Consider the following 27,966-nt stretch of genomic DNA (forward strand, 5'->3'; position numbering starts at 1 on the left):
TTGTCCAAAATACTATCTTATCTTATCTTATGAAATACAGATGTTACTTCAAAAAAGAAGATTATTACATCCTTCACCTGCTTTGAGATCAATGCATGTTAATCAATGACTTAAATTCTGCCAAGTTTTTGACTTAATATGTACTTTTAGGTATCTCAGTCAACTAATATTCCTAACATTTGATTCAATGTACTTTTAGGTATCTCAGTCAACTAATGTTCCTAACATTTGATTCAATGTACTTTTAGGTATCTCAGTCAACTAATGTTCCTAACATTTGATTCAATGTACTTTTAGGTATCTCAGTCAACTAATGTTCCTAACATTTGATTCAATGTACTTTTAGGTATCTCAGTCAACTAATATTCCTAACATTTGACTCAATGTACTTTTAGGTATCGCAATCGACCAATGTTCCTAACAGATATTCTGATAGTGCCGTTGAAAGTTTTGAGACGTACACACACTTTGTTTCAATGAATTTTTATGGCAAAAATGGAGATGCACTTCGTGTAGTTAACACAAGTTCCCCTATCAAGTAATTCTTTGCTGCTCACATTTTTTGATCATTTGTGTATGGGATTAAATTGTTTGTTTTTTGTTAGAAATGTTACATTGGTCAAAAATTTTTTTTACCTTTTTATTTTTTGTTATAAAGATTTCAATTAACTTTTGATTGCAATTGCTAGAGATAGTGTCTTTTGTCACCTCTAGAATAACAATTCCTCATGATTCCAATGGACCAAGGGGCTCAAAGAAAATCATCCGCCCGTTTGTTACACAGTGGAATATGTTTCAACTGCATCAAACAGAAACCAAGTCTGCAAATGCTTCAATACATCTTCATTTTGAGGTGAGGCCCTACTCTTAATTAGAAAATGTATCTGTTTGGTCTTTCTACTGATTTCCATTCTTAAATTTGGTTTACGATAAATGCATAAACTACTGTCTTCATTGTCTCCTCATTACAAACTGTAAATATTATTGTGTATTGTCTACCTTTGTCCAAATTAAACTAATTACTTTAATCTCAAGAGGTCCCACAAGTAAATGTCTACTACCCTACCTATTACTGTATCTAATTTACCTAAATAACTTGCAAAGCCTAATTACATTGTCCTGAAACTGCTGGAGCAGTATTTGGCTGAACAGTAAAAACAAATATCTGGCTGGAGCTAGAGCCAAATACTATTCCTGCATATTTAGTAAATAGTTTATGTTACTGAACATTTCACTAAAACTTCTAAATAATATGTTAATTTTTATTTTTACTGTTTTTTATTCACTGTATTGTTGTAAACTCGATTACTGATTGATGAATTTAAGTTCAACTTTTATTAGCAGATACCACAGAATAATCTGTATAACCTTCAACAGTGTGTGTGTGTATGAGGCCCCCAACTGTAAAGGGCATGTGTGGGATATATATGCTATATGTATATTTAACTAATGTAAAGTTCTCAATGGTAAAGTGTAATCTAGGCTTATAGTAAGTAAAGTTCCCCCTTTCAGACCTTGCAATCTATAGGGCAGATAATGTTAAGGTCATCTGTTTCTTTGACCAAAGATTAACATGCATGGTGTCATGTGGCCAGCACTAAAGATCCTGAAATTTAAAATCTCAATCTTCATCTGTATTCAAACCCTGGACCCTGTGGTTCAGAAGCCAAGCAGCTCAACCACTACCCTTCCAAATTATCAATTGCTTATCAGATCAAGAGACTCAATGCAGGAGTAAGATTCAAAGTTAAAACATTTCAGATTTAAAGTTAAAATGCTAGGAAGAGTAGTTTAACAGTAATAGTAATTTACAAAATAATAACTAATGCTAATTTACACAAATCTGAGCCTTAAGTATTCTTCTTCTTCATTATTATTTTACATGTCAGAGGGTTTAGATAAGTAATCTTATAACTGAGATGAACCTCGCAGTAGTTTCCAGATCAGGCAGTTCTCTATATAGTTTTTGTTCTATAGGAGGGTTTTTGGGCCTTAGTCTTGTTTGGGCCTCTTATGCAGCTTTCAAGGACATGATCAGCATTCTCTGGTGATGCTCCACAAGGGCAAATTAGTTACTGGACTATGAAATATAGTTATAGACTCATGGTTTACGATGTAACACATATAGGGTATGTTTTATAGTCCAGCCCCCTAATTGAGATTTATCTCTATGTAAAATAAAACTCAGTGCCATCATAAGATGTGACCAAGCTTATATGTATGTATTGAATTTGAACATAAAATAATGAAAATATGTATTTTGACTTTTATAAAATTTAACTTATTAATTAACACAAACAATTCGGAAATATTAATTTGTTTTAGCATTTATTATCATTTGTATTTGACTTTATAAACACCTTAGATTCTATTCTTTTAGTTTTTAGTACTAATATGTGTGCATGTTAAAAAAACAACAACTACAGATTACTAAACTTAATAAACAAATATATTTTTAACTTTTTCAGATTGAAGATGGTGTCCAGCTATTAGTAGTTGCTCGGTACAATGGTGTTCCCAATCCTGCTAACAATGAAACTGATTTTATTTTTGTTGTACCTCCTACAGTGCCTCCAAGTAAACAGATTGTTTATCTTTAGTGTTAGTGTATAGCCTATTTAGTTTTTACAATTATTTATGGCTACCTGCAGAATGCACTCTGGACTGTCATTGGTTGTCTCAAAAGTTCCAGGTTTGAACCCTGCCTGTTTCTATTCTCCATCATCCTGTGGGAGGTTTGGACTAGGAAGTAATAATCTTCAGAATCTGAGGGAACAACTGAAACATGTAAAACATTTTTACAAAACATTAGCGGTCATTTGGTTTTATACAGACTAGAAAATTAGTGACTTTGAGCTTATAATAAATCAGGGCATCAGTGACTCAAAACTATAAAAATATTTTAAAGAAATAAAGCATATATATTTTTAAATATTAGAAAAAATTAAAAAGTATTAATTGCCTTCCATTATTATGTTATACTTGTTTCTTTTGTTTGTGGGTTGATTTTTTTTGTTCAGTTGTTTGTTTCTTTTTTTTTTACCTTATCTGAATATTTGTAACATAATCTTTTTATAGTCAGCAAAGTTTATAAATATAATCTGCATAATCAAAAATTTTCTAAAAGTTAATAACAATTTATTAGTGGCTTTCAATGTGCTTTGATGCACAAAACATATTTCCTTTTATTCTTAACTCATAAGTGTGGCACATTGAAATTATCAGACTCTAGCCTTGACCTAAAACCTAATCATTTCAACTTTGTTGTTCATACATGTTTTAAAAAATAAGCCCAAACTATATTCTTATATGCCTACTGGGAAGTTTACAGATGTATAAAATATATTTCAGATTCATCCCTTAAAGACCCATACACAATAGTCATAACGAATGTTGAGTTGAAAGGTCGTAAAGGAAAATGGTGGTTTGGCACAAGAGAGCTTGATGCTAGTGATATAAATGATGCCATTCCAACCAATGAGGAAATTTCTGAGAAGTATAAAAATGGTTCTGGTGAATTTAACCATAATTACAATTTAACTTTATGGACATCTGGATGTTTTTTCCTGTCTGATAATGCCACTGACTGGAGTTCTTATGGTTGTGAAGTAAGAAGGTTTTTTTTTGTGTTTTTTTTAACTATCATTTTTTTTTTCAAATATTGGTGTAAATTATTATAAAGTACCTTTATTAGCTTAAATTTTTCTAAAACTATATCCATAAGTAAAAACAAATGAAATAGGAAGAAATTTTTTGTCTCTCATTTTTAAATGAAATGGATGTCAAGGTCATCATTTAGTTTCATTTTTCAAAATCAAGCTGAAATTAATATATTGTGTATCTTTCTATTTTAGTTTTTAAATTTTAAAATGTTTTCAAAGAAAAACAAAACATCTAAAGCCTATTGTACTATTGTAGGTCAGTCCAGAATCAACTGAAGAAAAGACTGTGTGCTTATGTAACCACATGACTACATTTGCTGGTGGATTTATAGTAGTACCCAATACAATTGACTGGAATTTTGTATTTAGTCATGCTGATTTCATGTCCAATCCAACTTTATATATCACGGAGATGTTCATTGCTGTTGTGTTTGCAATAGCATTCTACTTAGCCAGACAAAAAGACAAGAAAGATATGGCTTTGGTAAGTAAACTAAGATTACTTTTTATTCATATTTGGCATGCATCTAAGACAAGTTTTATAGAGAAGTAATGATCTTTTGATGTATTTATTAGATAGGGTTAACACCAATGGCTGATAATGACCCTCGTGACAAATATTTCTATGAAGTGACTGTTTCTACTGGCATGAGAAGAAATGCTGGCACAAATTCAAAGGTAAACTGCTTCATTTTTTATTATTTAATAAAATGCTTAATGAACAAAATTTAAGCAACAAAATTGCTTTTGTATGTCACAACTTTCATGTTTAGTAATAATAATAATAATAAGGCTTGTCTTTGAGTTTAAAGATTAATGAGGAATGCAGTATTTCCTTTGGATATGCAGCCCCAGCTGTGACCCACTGTGACATGCTTAATAGCAACAGCAGTAAAAAAAATAAATGACATCTCAGTGTGCTAGGGTTCAATATTTTTTATGGATTAGTGGGAAAAGGGTTATCTGAAAGAAAGTTTCCATGCTGCCTTTAACACTCAGTAAACACAACTCAGTACAAGCAGTTTTGCCACTTAGCCACATATCCCATTGTACTGAATGTTTAGCAATGAAATAAGCAACTATATTATATACTTTCATTATTCCTAAGCAATCAAGTTCTGATCACTTACTAAATTAAACTAAAGTTAAAATGCAAGTCAACAATCATTAAAGCAATTAAATTAAAATTACCAAAAATTTAATTTCTATTAGTTTAGAAAGGCTAATTCCTTGTTCCATATGCTAGGATAAATTTGTACAAATACTCCTTCTTCCCTAGTGCTATTAGAGCATGGAGTGGGTTGCCTGAGCTAGCCAGGAAAACCAGTGACTTAGCAAATCATTAATTAACATTCATGACTAGATTGACCTAAATTTAAATACTATCATGTTTCTTGAAATTAAAATAATCAAAGTTTTGGATTTTAAAAAAAATTATATATTTCTTATTATATCTACAATAAGAGACTTTGGCAAATTGGGATAGATTATTCTATTTTCAACATTACTTATCATACTATGTTTAACATGAACATCTTTAGATTGAGCTGAAATTTTGCAGTGATTTTTTTTTTAGTTAGGAATAGTATTCAATAATAATAACTATAAAAACAGTATCTATCTGCATAGTGAATATTTTAAGTTAAACCATAAACAAATATGTACTTTGTACATTTATTTTTTATCAAATAATTTTTTTTTTTTATTGAAATTATTTTCAAGGTTTACTTTATTTTATCTGGTGAAGAAGAAGAATCAGAAGTCAGAATGTTGAGTGACTCTAAACGTCCTATATTTAAACGTGGAATGACAAACAGGTTTCTCTTGGCCCTCCCAGAGTAAGAGTTTCTTTTTCATTCAGCTGGCAATGTAATAGAGAGAGTTAAACATTTCATTTTAAACATTTTTTTTTTTAATCTTTTGCTTGTATGATAATGTAATACTAAATATGTTGTGTAAATATTACAGATGCTTAGGTCGTATCAACTATATGAGAGTATGGCATGATAACAGTGGAAAAGGGAAATTTGGTTCTTGGTTTTTAAATTATATTGTAATTAAAGACCTTCAGACTGATGTGAAGCAAGTTTTTATAGCCAACAGATGGTTTGCTCTGGAGGAAGATGATGGACAGGTATTTCTAAAATGTTAAAACTGTAGATACAAAGTTTTTGTGCATATTTTCTTAAATTTTTAAAGTTTTATTTATTTTTTAATCTCTGCAAACTAAAAAGTTGTTAGGTTTAGATAGATAATGATGTTTGCAGTTTTAGGCTAGAGATTAGTTCCATAGATATAACTATATTCTATTCCTACTAAAAATTTAGCTGGGTCATCTTAATGTTCCTGGGTTTGAACCCAGCCCACCGCACTGCTGTTTGGGCTAGGTTTTTATAATTTTTAATTCTGAAGAAACATCTAAAACATGTGAAAAAATCTTTAATTTTGAAGAAACATGTGAAATCTCACAGTTGCAGCAAACAATTTTTATTGTAATTAAATTTGTATTTGTAAAAGTTTTAGAATTTTTTTGGTTCTTCTAAATGTATAGTTGTTATACATTTTTGACTCATTTCTTTTCAGATTGACCGTATTCTTCCACTAGCTGGCAGAGAACAATTAGCAGACTTTAGTTATCAGTTTGGTGAACGTACAAGAAAAAACTTAGTTGATGGTCATCTCTGGTTTTCTGTTGTGGCTAGACCTCCTGGCAGTTATTTCACTTGTGTAGAAAGAGTGGCCTGCTGCCTTTGTCTACTGTTCATGACAATGTTGACCAATGCCATGTTTTATAGATCAGAAAATAATTCATCAAATCAAGCATCATTGTCATTCTCCTTTGGGCCATTTTCACTGAGTGTTTCTCAAGTAAGTGCAAGCAACAGTTTGATTTGAATGTGTTTGCCCTGCAAGTTTAGACTTATTAGTTTACAGGATATTATTTACAAACTTAAAATTACAATTTATATATTGATAATTGAAAATCTGTTTATTTAGTGTATATGTTTGAAAAAAAAAAAAAAAAAAGTAATAATTATACTGATTTATTTTAAACCATTTATTAAAGGAAACGTTTTTTTTCAGATTTTCATAGGATTCATTAGCAATATTATAGTGTTTCCAGTCAATTTCTTGATAGTATTCCTTTTCCGCAAAGCCAAACCGCGCAATATGAACCCAAGCAACAAACTCTTGAGTGGTGGCTCAAGACCAAGTACTGCTAAACTCAGTCAGGTTCATCCTCATGTAAGTTTCAAGATATTGATAGAATGAGAGAAGATTGTATTGTTCTGTTTTGTTCTGACATTATCAGTTAAAATGAATCAATTACATTTCGAGCTAATTTTGTTTTCTATACTTAGGTTGATAGTTCCAGTTCAACTCTAAGTTTATCTACCACAGCTTCATATCCTGATGGAAGAAGTGACTCTGAACAGCTTGTTAAAAAGTCTAATCAAGGTCAGTGTTTGATATTACAATTGAGTAGGCTAATTTCTGTGATAGCCTGTCGAATTTATTATTTCATAAGATTTAGGTTTAAAGTCAACAATAAACAAACATCTACCATGAACTTCAAGGTGAAAATTGATACTTTATTATCTTGAATGAGTGCATCTTTGTGTGAGCAGGTCAGGCAGGCACAAGTGGGAGACCCATTCTCTGCTGCTCAACATTAAAATTTACCGACAGTAGGCAGATGTTAGCGCTACTGGGTGGGCTCATCTGTGACACCTCAGTCTACGACCAAGGGGCTAGAGTCGCCTAAGTAAACAGACATACTAAACTATACTAAATGAAAGCAAAATAACGAAACTTTAGTTTAGGATAAATAAACAAAACGAAACTTTATTAACATACAAATAAATCAATAGTAAAATATAATATATACACTACAACAAAAACAACTAACACTAACCCTCTAAATCTACGACACTACAAACACCAACAAACTAACCAAATCAACTATCTAACACAAACTGATCAAAACAACTATCTAACTAAAGAGAACTAAATCACTACAAGACAACTACTATACTAAACCTAGATCTACACAAACACACTACAATAAACTAGTCTAGATCTACAATATTCTACTACTATAACCAACCCATAACTAAAACCAAAACAAGAATACCTTAGCGTTAGTACCTTACTATTAGTATTCACTAAGAACAGAAACAGACTATAAATATATAACTAACTTCCTAAGCCACTAAGGCAACACTTCACTACAGAAACAAAATAAATCTACATCTACAGCAGAGTCATAGCAGTTATAGCACAGCAGAGTAATAGCAGCATGTATTTCAGCAGCTATAATCTATAGCAGTTTAAAACAGCAGTTACATTCAGCAGCTAAAAGCAGCAGTAACAATAGCAGGCCGTCCCAGGTACAGAAATATAAAATAATTACACGACAGACCACAAAGATCTTCGGCTGTCACACAGACATACTATACTGACCACTGGTCAACTGTACACTGAACTGTTTTAAAACAGCGTGGCATCACTTTTTATACACCCCACTCTAACCTACACAAAAAGCAGAAGTACAAATAATAGATTTGGCACTAGCCTATAAAAAATAGAATACATAAAAATATAGCTCTGGGAGCACAAGCTCACATTTGCACACCATATCACCAAGTATTCCATATGATACTGTGATTTACATTCATTGTTGTCAAACAATTTTTGTTGAAACTTGAAATGTCTTAACTTTCCCTATCCCAAGGTTCAGTGTCCCAGAGTGATCTCCGAGCAGCTAGTTTGGTAGGTATCAAGAAGAAAAAGTCTTGCCAACTAGTATGGTGGTTCAAAATTGTTGCCTGGGTATTGGTCATTCTGTGTACTTTGATGTCTGCTGCACTTGTGACATTCTATGGTATTTCATTCCAGGTTAGTTTAAGTTAAGTTCTATACTTTAAACTCGAATCTTTTGATCCATTTGTTAAATACAATATTTGTTTGTATCCAATTACCAGTAGAAGGCTTATACATTTTTTATTTTGGAAAGATTACAAACATATTAACATTATATTGCATTTAATTCATACCTTTCCTTGTACTTTATATATTTGAAATAAAAATTTCACTAAGTAAATACAAAGTTCATTCAATTAAAAACATATTTAAGTCAGTATCTTCACTTTAAATTACTACAGAAATCAATTTTTATGTATTCAAAAAAAGGCTGATTATAATTATTAATATTTTAACTGTGATTTTTTATTTATCCTATGATTCAATGTATTTACATTTTGGTAAAAAGTTTTGCTTTATCCTTTGGACTTATGTAGATGCTTTTAACTCTTCAGGATGATACTTGCAAGAAATGGATTACTTCTTTAATCGTTTCCTTTTTTACTTCAATCTTTATTACCCAGCCTATTAAGGTAAATCTCATTATCATTATTTTCTTGATATTCATTTCATTGGTCTTGTTGGTTTAAATCTGCTTTCATTTTGTCATTAGTAATAATTTATGATAGTTTATTACCGATGGTTAATTTCTGAAAAAAGTGCAGATATTTTACACTATGTTATAAAACTCTTTTTTTAATACATTGATTCCAGTTTTGTTCCCCTACATGAAGTACTTTCAAAGAAAATTTTACTGAAAAACTTTAACATGTTTATATTTACTGAATGGCTTATATTTAGGGTACTATTTTTAAAAATTACAAATGCTGATATTATGATTGTTAAATACCTTTCTGTGCTGTTTCATCTAATTAGTAGAACCTTTCATATTGTTTATGCTAGAAGCATCTACAACAAGATGGAGTCAATTCTTTTGAAGATGACATTTTAATTCATCTGTCCCAAAGCAATTCTAGTGTAAAACCTTTTTTTATGCCAGAGTGATCCAATTTTTCTCAATTATGTACCATTATTCCGTTTATATAAATAAATCAGGCCAGCATAAAGGAAGATTACATTTCCAATATGTCTCTTATTTTTATCTGCTCATCCTAACCCTCTTATTACTTTGACTGTTTTGACTTGCACTTTTCTGATTGTAAACCTACAACATAAGTCTGTGGTAGATGGGAGAAGAATGAAGCTTTGAATGCATCCTAATGGTTTATGCAAGGCCTTTGCTGCGGTTGAGGGGGGGGGGGGTACGTAACAAAAAGTTAAGTTACCCTTTCAGACCTAGTGATCTGTAGGGCAGATGATGTAAAGATCATCTGTTTCTGTGGCCTACAGATAATGAAAGTGTCATGTGGCCAGCACAACAACCGACCGCCTTTACTTTTCCCCAACTAATGTCAGGTACTCATTAGAGCTGGGTGGTCTCAGAGGCACCCAAAGAACCCAAAATTAAAATCCCAGTCTTCACCAGGATTCGAACCTGGGACCCCTGGTTCAGAAGTCAAGTTCTCTACTTCTCAGCCACTGCACCTGGATGAGGGAGTATAAGCAAATATTTTTGGGTCAAAATGTAAAGGTCACAAGTAAAAGTTGAAGAAAAATTCAAGTAATAGAAAACATTGAAGTAATACATTCATTTTCTACACTCTATTTTTGTGTCATTAGATTTTGTTATTAGATATCTTAATTTAACTGCACATTTTTTGGACCTTGACAGAAAAGGTTTATTTAAGTATAAAGTATAGTCTTGATTCAAAATACCAACATTCTTATGTAAAAAAGTTTGACAACATTTATACAAAATAATCTATGACAACATTTAAACAAAATAATTTATGCATATTTTAGTTGTTATTAGTGCATTATAAATATATAAGAGATAAGAGCAGGGAAAGAGTGATTCTGAGACACAGAGAGAGGGACAGATAGAATGGGTTGGGATGAATGAAGGAATGGATGGAAAAATAGAGAGGGAAAGAAAAGTGACAATGTACACTAATGTAGCCTAAAAATGTAATGTTTATTTTAAAATCTATTCTAAGACTAAGACTATTCTATATCTGTTTTGAAATGGCCTGACTTTAGGTTATTTTGACTGCCATTTTACTTTCTTTGATCATCAAAAACCCCGGAGAAGATGATGAAGAGGAAGAGGAAGAACACATTTACCCAGCCAATCCTGAGGATGAATTTTTGCACACTAAGGAAGACAGTAAGGAAATTATTACATTATTACCTTTACATACTACAACTTAAATCAACAATGTAGAATAAGTCATTTTTAATGGCCCTCAAAAGGGGAAAAGACACTATTAGTTTTGTGTGAAATGTCTGTCCGTCCGTTCCATCCCGTTTAGATCTTGTAAACTAGATAGTGAAAATCAGACGTCATAATATTTTAGTCCATTCAAAATTCTGATGCAAAGGCAACCTTTTTCTTTTCCAAAAGCGAAAAATCTAATTTTTTAAATCACTTATGCAAGCAGTTTTTTCATAAAAATACACCACTTTTACAACTATTCACTATTAATAGTAACAAACAGGGGAGGCTTTTTAGTAGGGGAGATGACAATTTACCATATTTTTAACACATTTTTGCAAATGGTTTTAGACTTTTTGTTAAAAATATATTTTTTTTACATTTGTATTGCTACGTTATGTAAGTTCTGTCCTACTAACTACTACATTTACCCAAAAATAATGTTTACTTTTTTTTAAGAGAAAAAAATCTATTTAGTATGCATATAAGTTGGACATAATTTAAAACAACAATTAATAAGTAGGTTTTCATATTATCGCGTGAACTGCAATGCTACGAGTTGGACATAGAACACTTAACTAAAGGAATTTTTTTTTTTTGTACGGAAATGTTTTTTTCTTTTTTTGAGTATTTTTACAAAACAATTAGATCAATTAGATATTTATTATAAGACATCAGTTAGGTCAGCTTCGCATTCAACTTCACATTCACTTTCACCTATCCTTTCGTCTGCTGGACCGCTGGGGCACCACACAAGATCTGTCAACCTTCTTTCTCCATTCGTCTCTGTCATTTGTCTTTGACAGAATTTAATTCTGAAAATATTGATACCTGCCTTTTTACCTGCCTGGGTGGACCTTTTCGAGGGCCAATTTTGAGTTTGTGTTTCCACACAAACTGTCTTTGTAATCTTGTTTATTATTATCATGATAATAATGACATAGTTGGGATGTAATGCATTTGGTTTCTGAACTGAGAATCATACTATTGAAGACTGAGATTTGGAAAGTCAGGATTTTTAGGATGCCATGGAGTAAATGGAGACAGAAAAAAGTGGGAAAAAGTAAAAGGGTCATTGTGCTAGCAACATGATTCTCTTGTTAAATACATGTCATTAGCTTTACATCATCTGCCAATAGATCACAATGTCTCAAAGGAAATTTACTTATTGTATTATTACTATGCACATTTTTTAACATAAAATGAGCAGTACAAATATAAGTTTATGTTTAAAAAATGCAAGAAATTTTATTTTTTTAATTGGTAAGTTGATAATTTTATAAATATATACATATAGAATTCACTATTTTTCTAAATATGTACCATGTTTCTAATCATATAGTATGTTGTTCAATTTGGATGGTTCCATGTATAAACCCCATCCACCCCTTGCTCCTCTATCCTGTGAGAGGTTTGGGCTAGGATGTAATAATCTTCAAAACCTGATGAAACATCCAAAACATGTCAAATAAAACATTACACTTTAACTGTGGCCATTATATTTGAAATAATGTGAAGTCTGCAACTTTTTTTCAGTTGTTTAACAAAAAGACCATGTAATATTACCTGTTTCCTTTTGTACTTAGAAAGATCTTTTGTATTATTGATTTTTACCTAACAGGCACATATGCAGCAGCCAAGCCTAAAGTAGCTGGCTATAAACCTGTAAATCCTAAAGAATTGGAAAGATTGAGAGAAGTCAGATTAAAAGAGGTTAAAATGTGGGCTGTCATAAGGGAGATCATTTTTTACAGCATATTTTTATGGATCCTGCTGATTATTTCTCATAACAACCGAGGGGCTGACAACTTTCGTTATAAAAACAACATGATGAAAACTTTTATCACCAATCAGAATCTGGACCAAACACTTGTGAAGTTTGATGATGTAAGTTTGTGTTTTGTTTTTGTTTTTTTAGATTAGGATTTCTTTCTCATACCACTGATCATTATGAACAGTATGTTTGCTTTCATTATTTTCTTTAAGGTTCAAAGTGCAAGTGATCTATGGCAATGGCTTAACAATGGTTTTATTACTGGCATCATGGCTAATGCATACTACAATGACTATCCTCCTCTAAAACTCAAATCATATATTAATGACAAATCTTCAAGAATATTAGGACATGCAGTCCTTCGACAGCTTCGTATCAAGCCTGGTATAAAATATTTCACTCTTAGAATTTTACTGCTATGTTTTTTTTCTTGGGAACATTTTTTATTCAACATCTTTATGAGGTTAATTTTTTCAACTGCTAAATTTTAAACAGGTCCAAATTGTATATACAACAGTGTGTGTGTTTTTATCCAAATATTTTCAGCAAAAATTTTTAATTCTGTTAACAGATCTTTGTAAAGTTCCTGACATTATAAGTTCAGCTATTGCCAAGTGCAATGTTCAGTATAGTATCGCAGATCAAGAAGAAGGTGACTTTGATCTGGGCTGGGTGAAGCTAAACAAATCTGCTAAACCTGTGACTATAAAAACAGAATATATGTATTCTTCAGCTGAATCTCTCAATGGATACCCTTACTGGGGAAATCTGGCTCTGTACTCAGGTAGGTCATTAGACTAACTACAAATTTCTACAGATGTTTGGCTTAGATATGGTAACAACATAGACAAATTGCATCTCTATAATGAAAATATTTTTCAAATCATGAAACATAGTTGTATAAGTTTCTGAACTATCTTCTTGTATGAAATATTATGATTTGACTGTTTTGTTTAAACATGATATCAAACAATGATGGTTTACCACATTGCATTAGTTCAGGAACAAAAGTCAGATTATTTGCAGATGATTGCATAATATATAGAACAGTAAAAACAACACAAGATACAGAAATTTTACAAACAGAGATAGATGAATTACAGAAATGGGAATCAAATTGGAGCATGTCTTTCCACCCAGAAAAATGTCAGTTATTAAGAGTAACAAAAATACTAAAACAAATTAATTCCACTTATCTTATTCATGGTAAACCAGTAACACAGATTAAAAACTCAAAATACTTAGGTGTTATAATAAATGAAAAACTGTCATGGAATCCCCATATTGATGAAACTATAAAAAATCAAACAAAGCATTAGGATTTATTTTAAAAAATTTCTATAAATCAAATAAGAACATAAAATTAAAATGTTATTTAACCTTGGTGAGGCTAATAATGGAATATGCATCCTCTTTTTGGGACCTTTCAACTCAAGAAAACATTAAGAAACTGGAACAGACACAAAATTGAGCAGTGAGATTCATAACAAATGAATATTCACATTTGACTAGAGTAACACCTTTAGTAAAATCATTAAATTTAGAAAGCCTTTGGGATAGAAGACTCAAAAGTAAAGTAGTAATTATACATAAAACACAACCATAATCTTCAAATACAAAATCTAATAAAATACTCAGAAAGACACAAAGATAAAGGCAAGTTCCTTATTCCATATGCAAGGACAAATTTGTATAAATGCTCTTTCTTCCCTAGGGCTATTAGAGCATGGAATGGGTTGCCTGAGCTAGCCAGGAAAACCAGTGACTTAGCAGGATTTAGGTCATTGGTTAATATGCTTGACTAGATGCATGACGCATAGGACGTAATCATCTTTTTTGAAGTAACAATTGTAAGATATAAGATAAGATAAAATTACTCACTATTGCTTATGTTACGACACAAGACTCTTCACAAATAATAAGACACATTCAGGTTCTAATCTAAAAAATACTTTAATATTATCACAAATTACATAAACATCATTTTTTTCAACTCTCTTCCTGTCGATCCCTTCCGGCTTCTTCTTTTTAACATCCCTTTCATTCAATAACCTAATTCATACCATTTTCCATTCACACCATGCTGCACTATAACCATAACAGCTTATTTACACAATGTGGCTACATTGTTTGTTTCTATTTCTCATAGATGCTCATTTTGATGATTTTGGTAGAACTGTTAAGATTTTTGTGAATTACCTTGATCAGCTGGTTAAACTTATAAAATTATTTTTTTAGCATTCTTGACAACCACAAATTTAAAATGTGGCCAATTTTGTAGCAGCTTTAAAAACCATTCCAGAAAAGATTAAAAAAAGTTAAAAATTGGGAACATTTTATTATTATTTATTTTTAAATGATATAATTTAGGCAGCTTTGATTTCTGAAGTTGACAATTTTTTCATTTTACTTTTTAAAGTATTGAATGTTCATAACAAACATTTAAATTTTTATAAATCTTTTTGAATTGTTTTCATCATATCTAGGAGGTGGCTATATAGCACATTTGAATGGAACCAAAGCAGATATAATAAAAACTATACAGAGATTACAGAATGAAACTTGGATTGATCAATACACCAGGGCTGTCTTTATAGAATTCACTGTTTATAATCCTCAAGTAGAGTATTAGCTTAAATCTGTTTTTTTTTATATATATTTATATAGCATTGTCTTATCAACTGTACAATACATTTAAATTGTATCATTATCTTATCAACTGTATAGTTTATATTGTTGTCATTGTTGTATCAGCTATACAACAAGTTTATATTGTATCCTTATCTTATCAACTGTGTATCATGTGTAGTTTTATTTTAAATTTCAGTTATTGTTTTATCTTTTGCTTGTTGAATCTTTTCTAACTAAAGCTTTGTTTTACATTGTGCTCTGCTATTTCCAATAATTTTTTTTCTTTTCTGCACCAGGTAAACTTGTTTTCAGTGAATATGATATTGGCAGAGTTTAATCTTAACAATGGCATCATTCCTTCATACCGCTTTGAACCAGCTATGTTGCTACCTTACATGACAAATGCTATGATCTTTCAGATAGTCTGTGAAGTCTTCTTTGTCTTATATATTTTAGGCTTTATAATTGTTGAAATTTTGCAGCTGATCAAGTAAGTACAACATGTAGTTTTTATCATTTTCATCATAATTATTTTATACAATAAATTTACAACCTTATTAAAACTGTTTTTACAAATAGTAGACCAAACCTAACAGTGAAATTATTATTTTTTCTTAATCAAATTGTAAACAATGTTTATTTGTTATTATTATGATGTGTAAATAAAAGGGCTGGTCTTAGGCCAATTCGACACATTGCTCCAAATATGCCCCACGCTTTGCAGGGACCCCCGCAATTGACATTTAGTCATAGTCATTTAGTCGTACATCACTATCAGTCATGGTTCTTGCTACAAGCTTAACATATTTAGTGTATCTTAAAATTGAGATAACTTTACTTAAGCCATTGGTACCTATTGTGTTTGAGTTGCTTGCTGTGCATGTTGTATAATACATGTTGATATAATGATCTAGTTGTTATTGTAAAAAAATTCAGAAAATTGGCCTCGCAAGCAACTATTAAATTAGGCCCACCAATTTATATGGCTGGTCCTGTTCTGTACAGTGCAGATCAAGACAGCAGCATCACATTTGCTTCATCATTAATAGAAACAAGATGTGATAGCATTTAAAGGATATCTGGACCAACTGAAGTGACAAACCAAAGAGTTCAAACATTCAAAAATATTCATCTAAATGTCATCTATAGAATGTTAGATCAAAATCACAAGCTAAAGCTTGTTTATAAAAAAAAGTTTCCCTGTCAAACCTTGTGGTCCATAGGGCAGATGATGTAAAGGACATTTGTTTCTGTTTCTGCCTATGGTTAACGAGGGTGTCAAGTGGCCAGCAGGACGACCAACCACCTTTACTTTCCCCAACTAATGTCAAGTACCCATTTATAGCTGGGTGGACTCAGTAGCACTCAAGGATCCCAAAATTAAAAATCAGTCTTCACCAGGATTTGAACCTGGGACCCTGGTTAGGAAGCCAAGTGCTTTACTGCTCAGCCACCATTCCTCCTAAACTTGTTTATAGTAGCTATTATTGGCTTGAGTTAATTGATTCATTTCTTTTCTTATTTGAAATTAAATAATGCAGTTACTTTTTGTAAAGCCTATGTTCCAAATGTTCCCTTTAAGTAGCACAAGATTGTTGTCTATGTAAAGACATACATTATATATATTTATAATATATATCTAGATGCAATGCAGGATATTCTAAATTAAAAACAAAAAAAAAAAAAAAACACATTACTATGCTTTCTCTTTTACAGAGAAATCTATTAGTGAAGAACAGGTGGAATATATTGATAAACTTAATAAATGAATTTTTGTTAGTATAGAAAGAAACTTCTTTTGAATTAAAAAAATATCCTTGTTTGTTTCACAAGATGAAAGTTATTTGAAACATTGGTCCATGTATGTCTTGGAATAGTTTTCAATTAACATTATTGAATTTATCTTTTCCTCACAGATTACGGACAGCTTACTTCACAATGTTCTGGAACTGGATAGAAATCTCAATTATATCTTTCTCAATCACTGCAATAGTTATTTATTTTTATAGACTTTTTGAAACAAACAGTTTAACAAAACAAATTAATGTAAGGGCTTTTTTTTTACATATATATTTTTTAACACTACTAACATCAGTATACAATTATAACCGTTAGTTTGAATAGCTAACTTAGAGATGTGGAACAAATGTTAGGAAAATATATTTCAGAAAGCTTCTGTTTACTTTGTATCTAAACAGAAGTTCGAAAACACACTGACATAGGTCTATAGAATAGAATAGTGTCTTTGAGATGCTTTATAAGAAAAAAAAATCTTTATTTTAGCATGCCATATATGAAAAATTTACACATTTTTATGCAAAAAATATTTTCAGTTCCATTTTTTGAAATAAAGTTCTAAACTTGCAGAGTATAATTCTTCCATGCCATCCTTACCAGGAACAAAGTTGAATACATTCCTTGCTCAAATTTAAACATTCTTAATTACCTCACTTACATTGCTGAATCAACTTCATGAGTTTGTAGTGTTACTAACTTTAAGTGCTTTTCATTATCTCATATTATTTCTACCACTAGGACTCCAAAGGTAATGGCTACATCAAGTTCCAGTATGTTGGCTACTGGAATGAAATATTCTCTTATTTGATTGGTTTTATCGTGTTCTTGGCTACCATCAAATACCTGAGATTACTTAGATTTAACAGGAGAATCTCTATGCTGGCAGACACATTGAAATACAGTGGTAGACAACTCTTCCATTTTAGGTATTGTATTTTTTATGTGTTTCAGTGTAATTTAGATTTTGGTTTAGATTAGAACTAGTTGATTCATTGATTGCTAATGTAAAAAGAATTCTGATGACTCAGAATAAAAGGTATTTTCATAAACAGTAAGTAAATACAAAAATAAAATATCATGTAATTATTTTGTTGACCTAACAGTTTAACTCTTTCAGTGTGGCGTTACTCTCAGCGAGTAACTTCGCTAGCGCTGGTCAGCGCGGCGTTACTCTCAGTGAGTAACTTGGTTTATAATATTTATTTCAATATCTTTTTTATGTTAAACTTTTTTATTTCTCTCTTCTTTTTTTTTCATTTTCGGATGTGGGAGTGATTGTTGTTTGTTTTGATAGTAAATTCTATGCAGTACCAACACGTTTTGTTTTAAAAAAGACAACATTATGTTAATGGTTCCTCTTTTTTACTTTATTTCCTGGGACCCGAAAAATGTAAATAATACATTTTCTTAGTGCTTTTTTTAATCTTTTATGAAATCTGAAGTGATTAAACGTGTTTAGTATTATGATTTTTCAATATTTATGGTTTAAATGTTTAATGAAAAGGTTTAATCTTTCAGTATATCGATTTTTTTAATGAATTTTTAAAATATTTTCTTTTTCCGTGCTCAGTTTTAAATAAATGAAAAAAAATTTTTTTGAATAATTTATTTGATTTATTTTTATTCTGTAGCTCATTCATTTTCCTTAAAATAAAATAAAATATGTTAGATTATTTAATAAAATTTAAAAAAGTTATGTTAGTTTTAGTAACTCTACCCCAGGTGAAAATTTGTGTACAATCCGGAAAACTCCATTTTTTCGATCAAAATAATTTGCACTGAAAGAGTTAATAGTGAAATCACATTGATGTATGTTTTATTGTTCAACTTGACATCTGAATATCACTTCGGTGTTGAAAATAATGTTATATTATTTAGTATTGTTTATCTTATATTTCATTTCTTGTAAAACTTTCTTTTGTTTATGAAAGATTTCTTGTCCATTGTTTACAGCATCATCTTCTGGATTATCTTTTTTGCATTTGCTCAGCTATTTTTTATAACCTTCCAATTTGGTGATGATCAATACACAACATTCGTTCAGGCCTCCATCTCTCTGATTCTCATGTTGATGGGCAAATTTAGTATCTACAGTATGAGCATGGTAGACCCCCTCTTATCTCAGGTAAATAGTTCAGTACCATTGGATAACGAATTCAGTTAGATAAATTAAACTTGAATCTCCATGAGCTAGAGTATTGGTGACCTTTGCCCTTGTTCTGTACAGATCTACATCTTGGTGTATGTCATTGTACTCTCCTTCATCCTGCTCAACATGTTTGTCTCCATTCTGACTGACACGTTCTCAGCTGTCAGGGAGGATATACAGAAACAAACAAATGACTATGAGATTGTGGACTTCATGATGGGAAGATTGAAGAAATGGACAGGCTTTGGAGTTCCACCATCCGACACTCAAGGTCCCAATGTCAACAAAAATCTGGAAGGTTACGCCAACTCAGCTTATGTCAAAGATGGTAGGAGTAATGCCATTTTTAGTTTATGTTTGAGAAATAATTTTCCATTCTTACATTTATATCCAGCTTTAACTGAGTACAGTTGTGCCAAAGTGTATTGAATGTTCCAAGTAATACTACTGACAAAAGAGAAAAAAAAATATGAAGAAATAAAAAAATCATTAAATTTTTTTTTTATTTAATGTTTCAAATTTCTTGTCCTTGTTCATTTCCTTTGTGTGCAAACTTGATACAGCTACTGACATAGATTCTGTTCAACTTTTGTTGAATTGTGCTTTACAGAAGATGACAATGATGAAGATCAAAGCAGCAATGATGCCATGAATCATATGAACATGTTTCCATCCAGAATTGACAGATTACTTCAGTCACTAGCCACTATTTACAAAGATAATGATGGGGCCCAAATGGTATGATAATGTCATGTTAAACTCACAACTAGTCTGTTTTGGTCTTTTTTTTTAGTATCTGTCTTTTATTTTGGAAACCTCATATTTTTTACTATTTTATCAGGCAGCTACATCAAAAGAATACTGGGACTTTTTTTCTGGTCTCTTTTGGACTCTTTTTTGTTCTCTCTTTTGGGCTTTCAATTTTTTTAAAATAAAAGTTTAACATTTTAGAATTACATAAATCAATTAAATATAAAATATACATTATTATAAATAAATAACAAATTTTGATAATTCATTAATGCCTAAGTCTTGATCTGCCTTGTAGAAGCTTGTCTCCCTTCTTGCATTTTAGCCAATATACTTTAATAACAAAACTAATAGGATAAATAGTTTCAATTGCTATTTATTGTCACATTTGCAGGACAGAAACCCTGCTGTTTTGCGTAGGGCATTTACAGGTTGAGAAGGTCCTTACTTATTTTTATTTGTGATTTTTTTATTAGTCAAGGGACCCAATAAACCAAAATATTGATTGTTCTATATATTTGGAAAATACAGAAACTTACAAAAATTATACTTATACGATAAACTTTATAGAGTATCTAGAACAAATCTCAGTTCTTGGTCTACCTTACAAATTGTTAACATTTATTACACATTTTGTTTTCAGCCCTGGGGGAAACAACCTTATCAAGCTCCTCCAAGGAAACAAGAGTACCCCTTTAGACCAGAAAGTCAAGCTGGAAAGAGACGTCAGAGTTTAGCAAAAGTGGACACTTCTTAGAAAAATATTTGACTGTTTATGATTGTGAATAAATATTTGTAACTTAGTTGTTTACTAGTATTAGTCTATCATGTCAGTGTCTTTATTATTTCTTAAATCTGACAAACCAAATCTTCTGGAGCCTTATGTCATTGTTACAAATCCTTGAATTTTTTTAAACTTTGAAACAGATAAAAATTTCTGGATTAGCTTGTCTGTACATAACAAATCAATTTAGCAGGGAATTTTAAATCAACTGATATTTAATGGTTTTTTTTTAATTATTTAAACAAAAGTTCAAAATCTATTATCAAATTTTGTTTAAATTTTGCATCAACAATATTATCTACTGTTATTTACTATTTAATAATAAATTTAAGTTTTTTTCTTGTATCTGTGAAATATTTTCTGAAATGTAAGTTTCATTGTTACATTTCAATTAGTCTTCATTTCAGTTTACTAAAGACATGACTTTTTATTAGAGTTTCAAATGAAAAAAAAATTTAATAAAGCATCAGAGACAAATGTAGGTAAATAGTGTTACAATACATAGTCAGGTGTTGTTGAAAAATGTTGATGTTTTATTGTATACATTTCTTAGTTGTAATGGATTCTCTTTTAGTTGAACTATCCACATGTGACCCAATGAAGATGTGCACACTGACAAAGTCAGAAAAAATGAGCAAAACCAAATATTGAAGGAAGGAAAAGATAAGGAAATAGAACTCTTTCTCTCTTTTTTTTTTCTCTTTCTTGGTTAATAGAATTTTAACCAGAATCCCTTTGTTAAATCTAATTTATATAAAGATGTTTTTGTAACATGACAATTTTATGACTTTTATCCAAATGCCAGGGTTCTATACAAATGTGTATGCTAAGTCAAATGCATATTTTGTCATCAATGTCCTTATTTTGAAAAACATTTGTATTTAACATCCAACTGATATCTGAATGCACAATGGTTAGTTTGTGCCGAATCGGTTTATCATTTGTCTTATATAAAGATCTGCTTAATATCTGACTTAATGTGATTACTAATATAGTACTCTAAAATTTCCTATACTCTTTGTTGACTTATATACTAAATTATAATGTTGTTGTTGTTTTTTTTTACAAAGTTTATATCATATCATCTCATTCTGTCTCATTGTAATTGTTGAAAACATAATGCTATTAAACAATTAAAACATTTTTAATTAGATAACAATCCAACCATGTAACCAATGGGTAGCCAACCTATGGTGCATGTGCCAAAAGTGGCGCACTAAGCCCTCAAAAAAAAATTAAGATAGGCTGAAGCAAGCCTGCTTGTAGAAAAAAATAATAATAAGCGATCTCTAGAAAAAAAAAGTTGAACATATTTCTTTCACTAGTTATTTTGACGCCCAAATCAACCAACATGGCTAGAATGGTAATCGCTCTTCTTCTTTCTTATTGTCATTAGAGTTGTAAAATGTTTTACAAGTTTCGGATGTTCCTTCAGAGTTGAAGATAGTTTACTTCCTAGTCAAAACCTCTCGCAGGACGACGGGGGATGGGATTGGGCAAGGTTTGAACCCTCGACCGTCGATAAATCCAAACGACAGTCCAGCGCGCAAACCGCACGACCAGGCAGCCACGACCATGGCAGTCTATGACTCTGGGAACTCTAGGCTCAGAAACATTACCCGGGACCCAAAAGCTCAGAAACGTATGTTGTATGTCCATGTACATTCATGCTTTTACTTAAAATTAGCCTTGGAAGAATCTGCTGACCACAGACCTATATATAATATATACTCTTATAATATATAGGTCTGTGCTGCTGACATTGTGGTATGTTGTCAAGTTAAGTATTTTTTATAAAAGGAAATGATGATAATTTTAATATCTCTATGAAGTTAATGGCCTAGGTTCGTTCCATGTAAAAACCAAAGGGTCAGACAAAAAAAAAAACTAAAGTGATGTCCAGAAAATCATCAATTAAACTTTAGTAATCTCCTCAGTGTCTGCTCTGAAAAAGTAGGCCTACCGTCAATTACTGATAGAGTTGCTGAAACTGTTACTTTATATCAGTGATGCCCAAACTACGGCCCGCGGGCCAGATCCGGCCCGCGTTGTGGTTCCATCCGGCCCGCCTAAACATCGGCACAAAGGGAAGAAAATTTTTAAAAAGGTTGAAAAATGTATTTTCCCAACGTTAGGACTCACAGTTTCTCTATGACTAATTTCATTCCAATCCATGTTATTCTAATGTTCATATTATTATTTTTTTAAATGAACACGACGTATACTGTCTCGGTGACAAGTGTTGGCAGTTGCTTTAGGTTCTTGGATAATTCCGCTGCTGTCTTGAGCTAGTCGTGTTCTTAACATCTTGTGTGTAACACAGGGCATCAATTCTACATCATTTTTGGTAACATTCTTTTTATATCAAAGATAATTTAATATTTGTTGATTAATGAAATGCTAGAGCCGTAGAAACGAAAAATAGATTCTGAATGTAGAAACTTCCAGGAAAAGTGGACACATCTTTGCTTTTGTGGAACATGATAATAAGCTAACATGATTTGTAAAGAAAATGTGGCTGTTTTTGAAAAATATAACAAAATCATTTTTAAAGCAAAAATATGGAAGCATTGTTGGTTTGAGCCGCAAAGAAAAAGATCGCTAAGTTACACCAAGTTGAGTGAGTTGAGCAATTGACGAGAAAAAAGAGACAAGAAAATGAGTTCATCTACTGTGATGCTCAAATTATGAGAAATGTGATTTCTAGCTGTGATGAAAGAATTTGTCCTTTGGAAACAAAAGCATTACAAAACGAGTGGACAATAGGAGTTACAAACATTTCCATTCAAAACTAAGTGACAGAGCAGCAGATTTTGAAATGTTTTCTATTGCCACTGAGGATTGCTCCGACAGATCTGTAACTGGAACTGATTGACTTACAAAGCCAGACATCCCTGCTTGAGAAATTTAGAGCGAGCAGACAATTGATTACTTCGCCGTGTTGTATCAAAAAAAAAAAACTTTTCGAATTTCCGAAATTAAGTGTTAAGGCTGATCACAATGTTTACAAGCACTTAATTGAGCAGACAAACTTTTCAGTAATAAAACGGCTGACACCTAACTAATTACGTGTGTAAGTATGCAAGAAGTGCTACGGGTTTCTAATAAACCTATTTGAAATTATTTATTCTCTATTTCATTTTTATCTATTCTATGATGTGGCCCGCGACACGAGTGTCGGAAATTAAAATGGCCCGCCGGCCGAAAAAGGTTGGGCATCACTGCTTTATATGAATGGTGTTTGGTTCGCATCCTTGACTCCTCTTCTGAATTATCATTGCATTATGCACAAAAAAAAAACTTTGTAGGGTGAAAAGAATGTGAACTTACTGCGTGTTATTTGTTTCAGTTGAGAAATGTTTCACTGAAATTAGTGCAAGAGGATGAAACAGAATTCAGAGAATATTGTCAACTGTTAGATCTAGATTCGGATGATCTCAACCTTCACTGAAAGGCTTTCTAGAGAAAAAGTTGTCATAAGATTTTGGAAACAGAAGATAAAGACAAGCTGACCAGGAAACAAAGATTTGAATCGATTTCCACAGAACAACGTGTTGAAGATGAGGTCGATTGTACAAAAATCATTAAAAAACTGTTCTAATGATTTGCTAAAGAAGAATGCATGCTTGAATCTATACATTCATTTTCACTTCTGAACGCAATATTCTGAAGATACCCTGTAAACAACTGTGAGCAGGTCAGTAGGCGATGGAGACCTTTTCTCTGCTCAACATTAAATTTTATTAACAGTTAGCGCTACTGGGTGGGCTCAATCTGTGCACCTCGGTCTGCGACCAAGGAGCTGGAGTCGCCTAAGCAACCAGACAACTAGACTATACTAACCAACTAAAGCAAGAAACAAACTTTACTTGAAATACTAAAAATGAAACTCTATTTACATACAAAAAATAAATCAATAATATATAATATGTACACTAAAATTGAATTAAAAAAACTATTCCTATGCAACTACCAAAAATCAACACTAACAAACCAACCTTATCAATAACTACCTAACTAACCACCAACTTACAAGTCTAGACACTAACCAAACCCTAATCGAACAATCCTAGTAAATCCTAATATAAATATAAATATAACACACAGATCAAACAACTATTTAACTAAATCAATACAACCACTACACTAGACCTAGATCTACACTAACACACTACAATAAACTAGTCAAGATCTACAATATTCTACTACTACAACCAACCCACCATAACACTAAAACAAGAACACCTTAGTTAGTACCTTACTATTACTCAGATTAAGCCACTAAGCCGACTAAGGCAACACTACAGAAACAAAATAACACTAGATCTACAGCAGCAATATTAGATACAGCAGTAATAAATACAGCAGAGTAAAACAGCAGCATGTATTTCAGCAGTAATAATAGCAGGCCGTCCCAAGTACAGAATAATAAATTATTTACACGACAGACCACAAAGATCTTCAGCTGTCACTCAGACAGAGATACTGTATACCATTGGTCAATTGTACACTCAACTGTTTTAAGACAGTATGTAAATCACTTTTTATACTATCCCGCCCTAACCTATATAAAAATATGCGGAAGTACAATTATAAAATCTGACACTAACCTATAAAAAAGAATATACAGAACAGCTATAGCCTATGAAAATACACATAACAAAATAGCTCTGGGAGCGCAAGCTCACATAACAAATAGAACGTATTGATCCGAAAACAACTTTAATGCTGACATTGAAATCGAATTAACGTTTCTCAAATGCATCAGAAATGCTTCACGTTTTGGTGACCATAAAACATTGTCGAGCTCTAAGAAAATGTGTCCAAAGTTCGTATCACTTCGTATCAACATTCAGATGCAAGATCACAATTTTAAGAACAAATTGAGGTCGCAACTGTCCGACTCAAATGTGAAGACTTGTCAGTTGCTTTCAACTATGAATATAACTCTAATTAATCCTGATTCGGTGAAAGCAAAACATAAGTCTCATTACAAAGAGTTCTTTTTATCTTGCTATAAATGAATTATTTTATTTATTTTAAGCTTTTAACAGTTTTCAGATATTATTATAAGTACATTTAGAAATAATCAATTCAAAAGATCAATGCAAATTAAATGTCAATAAAGTAAGTGAAGTTTATCTTGTCTTCCTCTGCCACTGCTACATGGGTGCTACATGGGTGCTAGGGTGTATATAGCTGCCAACTATGTCCAAATTACCATATTTTAAAGTAAAGATTTGCTTAGCGCATCTGATTTAGAAGTGGTGCATTTTATGACACACATTTTAGCACAATTTCTTGTTGCAAAGTTAATAAACTAGTTGTTTTCGTATCATAGACCCACTACAACTACTATAAATGAAATCTTTTTTGAAGAAACATATTAGCATCACTGAAACTATCACGGAGGCGCTTGGCTTCCGAACCGGAGGTCCCGGGTGGGATTTTTTATTTCGGGATCTTTGGGTGTCCCTGAGTCCACTCAGCTCTAATGGGAACCTGACATTTGTTTGGGAAAAGTAAAGGCGGTTGGTCGTTGCGCTGGCCACATGACACCCTCGTTAGCCAAAGGCCACAGAAACAGATGACCTTTACATCATCTGCCCTATAGGCGAGGTCTGAAATGGGAACTTTACTTTACTTACTGAAACTACCATAATAAGTATATAAGCTGTTGTAATTTTAGTGTAAGTTCTATAACTAATGGGAGGCGCGTAGGCTGAGCGGTAAAGCGTTTGGCTTCCGAACCGGGGACCGGGGTTCGAATCCTGGTGAAGACAGGGATTCTTAATTTCGGGATCTTCGGGCGCCTCTGAGTCCACCCAGCTCTAATGGGGTACCTGACATTAGTTGGGGAAAAGTAAAGGCTGTTGATCGTTGTGCTGGCCACATGACACCCTTGTTAACCGTAGGCCACAGAAACAGATGACCTTTACATCATCTGCCCTATAGACCAAAAGGTCTGAAAGGGGAACTTTTTTACAATAACTAATGATGTTTTAAATGTGTACTCCATTAAATTTGAGTATTAAAAAAGCAGAGGCCATGATCAACTGACAAACCATGTTGCTATATTTAGTAACAAGGTCTTAGGGCACAAATGTTTATTGTTGAATTCGAGGATTATCTCCATCCCTTTGGCACATGATCTGTGCAGCACATCAAGTTAACAACAAAATACCGTGGTCTTGGTTGTCTTTAGTTATATTTTTAATGCAATATCAGGGACATATTCTACATTTATACTAACAAATACATTAAACCTTTTTTATATTTTCAACTATTCTACAATTTAAATTACACTATCAGTCTATTTCTTTGTAAGTTCTCGGCGTGGCTTTTAACTATTATTACTTTACGTATATTTCTTTTTCTAATAATTACTTAGTGTCTTCTATTTAAATTAATGTAATTTATTTGAAGAATGTACAGTAGAAAACAGCTTTGTGATGTCAGACAGTGACGGGTTTGATAGTTTCAACAACTTATTCACACATTATTTTCTATCAATTTAGATTTGAACAAAAAATTTAGTTTTTCTAAACAATTATCCTAGCCTTGTGCCGCGTAAATGGAACATATAACACAGCGAGAGAGAGAGAGATCACTTATCAGTTTCCTTTCTTTAAAAAAACAATCAACGTATACACTGTAAGTTTTTGTTTTTGTTTATTTAACAACAAGGGACTGAACTTCAAGTTATCACTTTGTATCACTTGTAAACTAAAAGTTCAATCTGTCACTTGAAAAACTAAATGCTCAATCTGTCACTTGAGAAACTAAATGTTCAGTCTGTCACTTGAGAAACTAAATGTTCAGTCTGTCACTTGAGAAACTAAATGTTCAATCTTAACTTGAAAAACTAAATGCTCAGTCTGTCACTTGAGAAACTAAATGCTCAGTCTGTCACTTGAGAAACTAAATGTCCAATCTGTCACTTGAGAAACTAAATGTTCAGTCTGTCACTTGAGAAACTAAATGTTCAGTCTGTCACTTGAGAAACTAAATGCTCAGTCTGTCACTTGAGAAACTAAATGCTCAGTCTGTCACTTGAGAAACTAAATGCTCAGTCTGTCACTTGAGAAACTAAATGCTAAATCTGTCACTTGAGAAACTAAATGTTCAGTCTGTCACTTGAAAAAATAAATGTTCAGTCTGTCACTTGAGAAACTAAATGTTCAGTCTGTCACTTGAGAAACTAAATGTTCAGTCTGTCACTTGAGAAACTAAATGTTCAGTCTGTCACTTGAGAAACTAAATGTTCAGTCTGTCACTTGA

The 27,966-nt window shown here is 31.8% G+C and overlaps 1 protein-coding gene across 2 annotated transcripts in view; it reads left to right on the forward strand.

Moving 5' to 3' along the window:
• Positions 1-21,697, forward strand: part of LOC106052228 (uncharacterized) — an 84,408-nt gene extending 62,711 nt beyond the window's left edge. The window contains exons 39-63 of one of the 2 annotated variants that reach the window (XM_056019666.1): positions 396-538; positions 715-853; positions 2,469-2,577; positions 3,352-3,608; positions 3,919-4,146; positions 4,239-4,340; positions 5,385-5,500; positions 5,631-5,796; positions 6,246-6,530; positions 6,747-6,908; positions 7,025-7,121; positions 8,398-8,561; positions 8,981-9,058; positions 10,626-10,752; positions 12,422-12,687; positions 12,787-12,958; positions 13,146-13,358; positions 15,061-15,194; positions 15,502-15,695; positions 17,122-17,251; positions 17,741-17,928; positions 18,956-19,127; positions 19,230-19,479; positions 19,762-19,889; positions 20,545-21,697. In XM_056019666.1, coding sequence (XP_055875641.1) covers positions 396-538; positions 715-853; positions 2,469-2,577; positions 3,352-3,608; positions 3,919-4,146; positions 4,239-4,340; positions 5,385-5,500; positions 5,631-5,796; positions 6,246-6,530; positions 6,747-6,908; positions 7,025-7,121; positions 8,398-8,561; positions 8,981-9,058; positions 10,626-10,752; positions 12,422-12,687; positions 12,787-12,958; positions 13,146-13,358; positions 15,061-15,194; positions 15,502-15,695; positions 17,122-17,251; positions 17,741-17,928; positions 18,956-19,127; positions 19,230-19,479; positions 19,762-19,889; positions 20,545-20,658 — 4,134 coding nt within the window. In that variant the 3' untranslated portion in view covers positions 20,659-21,697. The remainder of the gene's footprint in view (positions 1-395; positions 539-714; positions 854-2,468; positions 2,578-3,351; positions 3,609-3,918; positions 4,147-4,238; positions 4,341-5,384; positions 5,501-5,630; positions 5,797-6,245; positions 6,531-6,746; positions 6,909-7,024; positions 7,122-8,397; positions 8,562-8,980; positions 9,059-10,625; positions 10,753-12,421; positions 12,688-12,786; positions 12,959-13,145; positions 13,359-15,060; positions 15,195-15,501; positions 15,696-17,121; positions 17,252-17,740; positions 17,929-18,955; positions 19,128-19,229; positions 19,480-19,761; positions 19,890-20,544) is intronic. The other variant, XM_056019667.1, reaches the window with a different exon arrangement.
• The last annotated feature ends 6,269 nt before the right edge of the window (positions 21,698-27,966 follow it).

The sequence above is a fragment of the Biomphalaria glabrata genome, chromosome 2 (assembly GCF_947242115.1).
Source record: "Biomphalaria glabrata chromosome 2, xgBioGlab47.1, whole genome shotgun sequence".
Classification (NCBI taxonomy): Eukaryota; Metazoa; Mollusca; class Gastropoda; family Planorbidae; genus Biomphalaria; species Biomphalaria glabrata.